We start from the raw sequence: 5000 nt of genomic DNA on the forward strand, positions 1-5000 counted from the left end.
CATGATATTTAACGGCGCCACAATAAACCGAATGGAAGGATGGAGATCAACCAGGACACCTACACACACCCAGTGCACTGCAGTCCACGGCAGATACTGCCAAACCCACTCATCTGCTCCCCAAGGACAGCCACAATCACAAAGTCTTTCTGCCAAACTACGCTCTGATTCCGAGCAAATCCCTCCTCCTCCAACAGAGTCCGGCTCCGAGCAAAATCAATGACAGTAACTCACGCGCAACCAAGAACATCCGTCTTTCTTGAATAGTGGAAAAAAAAAGGTAAGAATAATAATAATAATAATAAGCAGCGCTGCTAGGCTTGGTCTTTGTTTCTATTTATCTGCAGAGGGATTCAACCGTCTGACTTATGCTGATGAAGCATCTTTAAAGGGCAACCTGCAGGTTGGAACACCCAGTGAATAAATTTGGGGAAATGCAATTAGATTAAAGAGTCATTTTCATTTATTTTTCACTGAGAATTACAGTTGGACTCATTTTTGTAATGCAATTAGCCACACCTACCTAAAAATCTGCCTCCCTTCTACGCTCGGCAGTGGAGAAGGACGGGACTTTATTTTGTAAAAACTGTTTTTTTTTAATGTAAATACTAAATAATAAATCCTAAACTCAGTACTTACAACTGAGACAGCTGTGAAACTAACTGAGTGCTTTTATTTTTTTTAATCTGTGCTGTCAGCATGCTGGGTATACAACAGAGCATTTGCTCCATTGCATCTAGGACAGAGTGGAATTCAACTTCTCAACCTGCAATGACACGCTTTATTCATTATTTAATCATCTAGAACTGCTGCAATAACTCTGTCCTGAGTCCTGCAGCCGTTACGGCGCCCCATGACCCCAGGAAAGCCCTGATCACCCTGCCCTACAGCCATAGAAGACCCCCCCCAGCACCCGGAGAAGCCGGAAGCCCGTGGAGCAACATCCACGCATGGCCTTGAGGAGCATAAACCAGTCCAAGAGAGCGGAAGGAGACCCTCCATTCATGCAGGCATAAAACGCACCTGCAGCACCTGGGCCGCGGACGCCAGGCACGGACCACAGGCCCGGAGCCAGGTCCCACACCGACAGACTGACTGACTCTCTCTCCGCCAGAACCACAAACGGCCAGATACCCACCTGGCCACAAGCCCCGAGCACCCACCCACGTAGCCGAGTGCGCTCGGCGTAGGACACCCGGGTGACAAACCGGCACACCCCCCCCCCACCCCACAGACAGCCAGATATGTGGGCCCTCCACAACCCCCTGGCAGCCACGCAGCGGGAGCGCGGCCGACAGCTGCCTCCCGCACCCCAACCCACACTCATGACAGCGAGCGGCCTCCAAGGGGCACCGGGAAGCATCCGGCGGGGCTGCGGGGAGCGACGCAGGGTGCTATCAATAGCAGGCCAGAAACCACCCTGCACCAGGCGCAAGCTGCCAGCACCCGGGGCCCAGCCGGCAGGGGGCCCACCGAACCACCAGCGCCCTGGAAACCCCAGTGCTCAATGTGTGCTGTCGATAACTGCAGTCAAAATTGCAGGCCGTGGGGGTGAGAGGCCTCCAAGCATGTTGAACCGGAATCACTCGCATCCCTCCTCACCCCGCAGAGAGGATGACTTCCTTTTATGATGTTACAGGCCAAGATGTAAAAAAATATCTTTTTTTTTTTTTTTTTTTACATCTAACACCTAAATGTTTCCTGTTTTTTTGCCTGTAAAAAGGTGTTAACTAATTATTATTTAGTTCATTTTTGTCAAACCATCTTCTCCATCAGCCCAAGATTGTAAATTCATAAATAAAAACCCCTGATAGTTGTTCTCACACACACACACACACACACCTTACCTTCACAGCTCCAGGACTCCACAGCTATTCCCAGGTTCCTGGTCTGGATTTCACCTCGGTACACTGGGACCGTTGGGTTCTGACCCATAAAGCACGACACAATGTCAGTACCACCTGGAGAGAGAGAGAAAGAGAGGGGTACAATTTTAAATACCTGTTATTGTTAGGGTTAGGTTGACTACGCGTTACAATTACAACATTCCTGAGGTACAGTTACGTTAACTTTAAACCCCACGTGGCAGGAATCTCACCCTCAGCCATCCTGGAAGGAGGATCCCTCTTCCACACCCCTCAAAGTTTCTTCCTTCCTCTCTTTAGGATTTTTTTCCACCGCAGGAACCATTTTAGGGACCGGGAATTGAGTTTGAGCTTCTTAGGAACTAAGTTTGAAATTGGTTCCAAGTGGATAGTCCTAATTATCCCCAGAAAGTCCCTGCAAGCGAGGTGCTATTTCTCCATACTGAATAACGCTGATTGGTCAAACACAAGCTTTTGACATTTTCTAAAAGCAGCTGTTTTTAGCACTCGCTGCTGACTCACAGTACTCACTTTTGTTTTCTCAAAGAAGATGGGAAAACAAGGACCTGAAATGCGGCAACCAACGAACCAGCGACAGGTTTCGTTGCGCGCCGAGACGGCGTTGCAAACCTCACAGTCCCGCGATTGGGTCACCTCCTCGTTTGCGCCATCTCCGCGGTTCCCCGGCATGCGGTGGGAGAGCGACCGACAACTCTTTCGGGGAATGCGAAGTCAGGACGCTCATCCTTGACTATCTGAGGGCTTCGGGTTAGCGGGTGCTGCCAAACCATCACTTCGATGTCGGTCCGTACATTGTGAGCCTGTATTAAAACTATATAGTTCTAGGTATATTCACATGTCGTTCTAGGTAATGACCAGCCACACACACACACACACACATCCATCTATAACCATCCTTGGTTCCACCGCTGTTATCTCTCCATCACGTCTTTAGCACTCACCTCCTCTCTATTTCCACTCTTCCCATCTCTCCTCTCTCCCTCCTTTGTCTCTGGCTCTTTATTGTGCTTTAATTGGCTCCCAAGAGGAGTAAGAAATACCTTGTTCTGCTGTTTAAACACACACACACACACACACACACACACACACACACACACACACACACACACACACACACACACACACACACACACACACACACACACACACACACACACGCACGCGCAGTCACTTAAGTCATAAGTCACTGTTGCGTCGTGTGTGCGTGCATTCAAGCAGCAGAACAAGGTATTTCAAAGTGTATCTTGTCATCCTGATTTGATTGACTCTCTTGTGCACAAAACATTTGCATGGACAGTGCTGTACGTGACAACCTGTGTGTCAGTGTATGTGTGCACGTATTGTGTCTATGTACAGTATCGTGTTAGAGGGTCTAAAAAGAAGAATTACAGAAATAGAGTCACACACACACACACACACACACACACACACACACACACACACACACACACACACACACACACACACACACACACACACACACACACACACACACACACACACACACACACACACACACACACACACACACAATATATTTCCCCACGGTCACACACTCATCTATCTAGTTTCTAGAGAAACTATTCACGAGAACAGAACAATGGAACAAAGCCCTGTGGGAACCGGCTGGTCAGATGTAACCAATGAAGGCATAAATCTAAAGGCCACGTCAGATTTTTTACTTTTTATTTTTTCCTTTTTGTATTTTTGAACTTCTCCGTGTTTTTCTATGGTAACACATACAGCAGTATATTGATTCCACAGTCACTGCCGCACATTTTGCCACAGTTTTTTAGCTGCAAATATATTAAATTTGAACCATACTGAGTAAAAAGTGATTGTTAGTGATATGATTATCCAAGCTTGCACAACCCCCTCACCATGAGAACATTTCCTACTATTGTTAGTGACTGCCCACCTTTTGACGGGCATGCTATCTATGTGGAAGAAAACCTGGAAGTAGGGGTGCAGCGGAAGCGGCCGCACGCTTTATTGCACCTGTCTGACCACACTAATGCCTCATCCACACGGATATTTCTGAAAAGGCTTTTTTTTTTTTTTTTTTTCCCTTCTCCCCCATTTAAAAAAAGAAACAAGATCAAATTCCGTCCACATGCGAGCACAAAAACGATTTAAAGCAACACTGTCACTTTCTTACCTTAAAATAACAGCTTCACAATCATTTTGAATGTTAATATAGAGAATGGAACCTCTTTCATTTACATAGACTAAACTGTTTGGACGTCATGCCAAACGTTAGAAAAGAGCAAACAACACATGGGGCATCGGCCGTCGCTCGGCGGTCCCCGGCGAAGGTGGTGGTCCCGACGTCAGCGTCTCCGAGAGGCTCCGTTTTACTTCGTCCACACGAATACACAGAAAACAAAGAGTTTGAAAAATCTCCACCCTCGGAAGGCGTTTCCCCCAAAACCTTTGTGTCCGATTCCTAAAACGCTGGTTTTGTGTGGACGGGAGGCCAAAACGCAGGACAACACCACGTTTCACAGGAGGCCAAATGCCATGTTTTCAAAAATATCCATATACGTGTGGACGGAGCCGAAATAGAACGGAGCTGCAGGTCTACCTTGAGTAAAGCTCTTTCCCTTGAGCGGCTGAGGGTTGAGCTCAGCCTGACTTACAAAACACATCAGCCTTTGGCATGCGTGGCTTTACAGAGATATCTGCCTCTTTTACTCACAATGATGCACCTTTCCCCCCCTCAACACAATTGAACCGCGTTTGACTGAGCCAAGCCGACTTGCTTCGTGCCCAAGAGCTACGTCGCCCTCAACTTGGGTGCCGCTGCTCTCGGGTGCGCAGCATCCATGATTTTCAATCAACTTCACAGTACTTTCCATCTCTATCTCAAATCTAATGGAGAAATTAAAAGCTAATTTGCAAATATTATGTTGACATTTTTGAGATATTACTTGCTACTTGATACCAATTTATCAATAGCAGACAGGAAAATAAAGCCTGAATTAATGCCACACCCCTCCCCATAATACAGCCAAGAGGAATGTTAATAGAGGTAATATTTTATGGGTTAGAATTACATTTTTTTTAATCCAATATCTGAATGAAATAATTGAAAGATATTCAAATAAAAAAGGG

The 5000-nt window shown here is 46.7% G+C and overlaps 1 protein-coding gene across 1 annotated transcript in view; it reads right to left on the minus strand.

Moving 5' to 3' along the window:
• aacs (acetoacetyl-CoA synthetase) overlaps positions 1-5000 on the minus strand; it is a 35856-nt gene that overhangs the window by 2713 nt on the left and 28143 nt on the right. Inside the window, exon 13 of the mRNA XM_080003895.1 lies at positions 1848-1961. Coding sequence (XP_079860021.1) covers positions 1848-1961 — 114 coding nt within the window. The remainder of the gene's footprint in view (positions 1-1847; positions 1962-5000) is intronic.

Source organism: Zeus faber (genome assembly GCF_960531495.2).
Source record: "Zeus faber genome assembly, chromosome: 7".
NCBI lineage: Eukaryota > Metazoa > Chordata > Actinopteri > Zeiformes > Zeidae > Zeus > Zeus faber.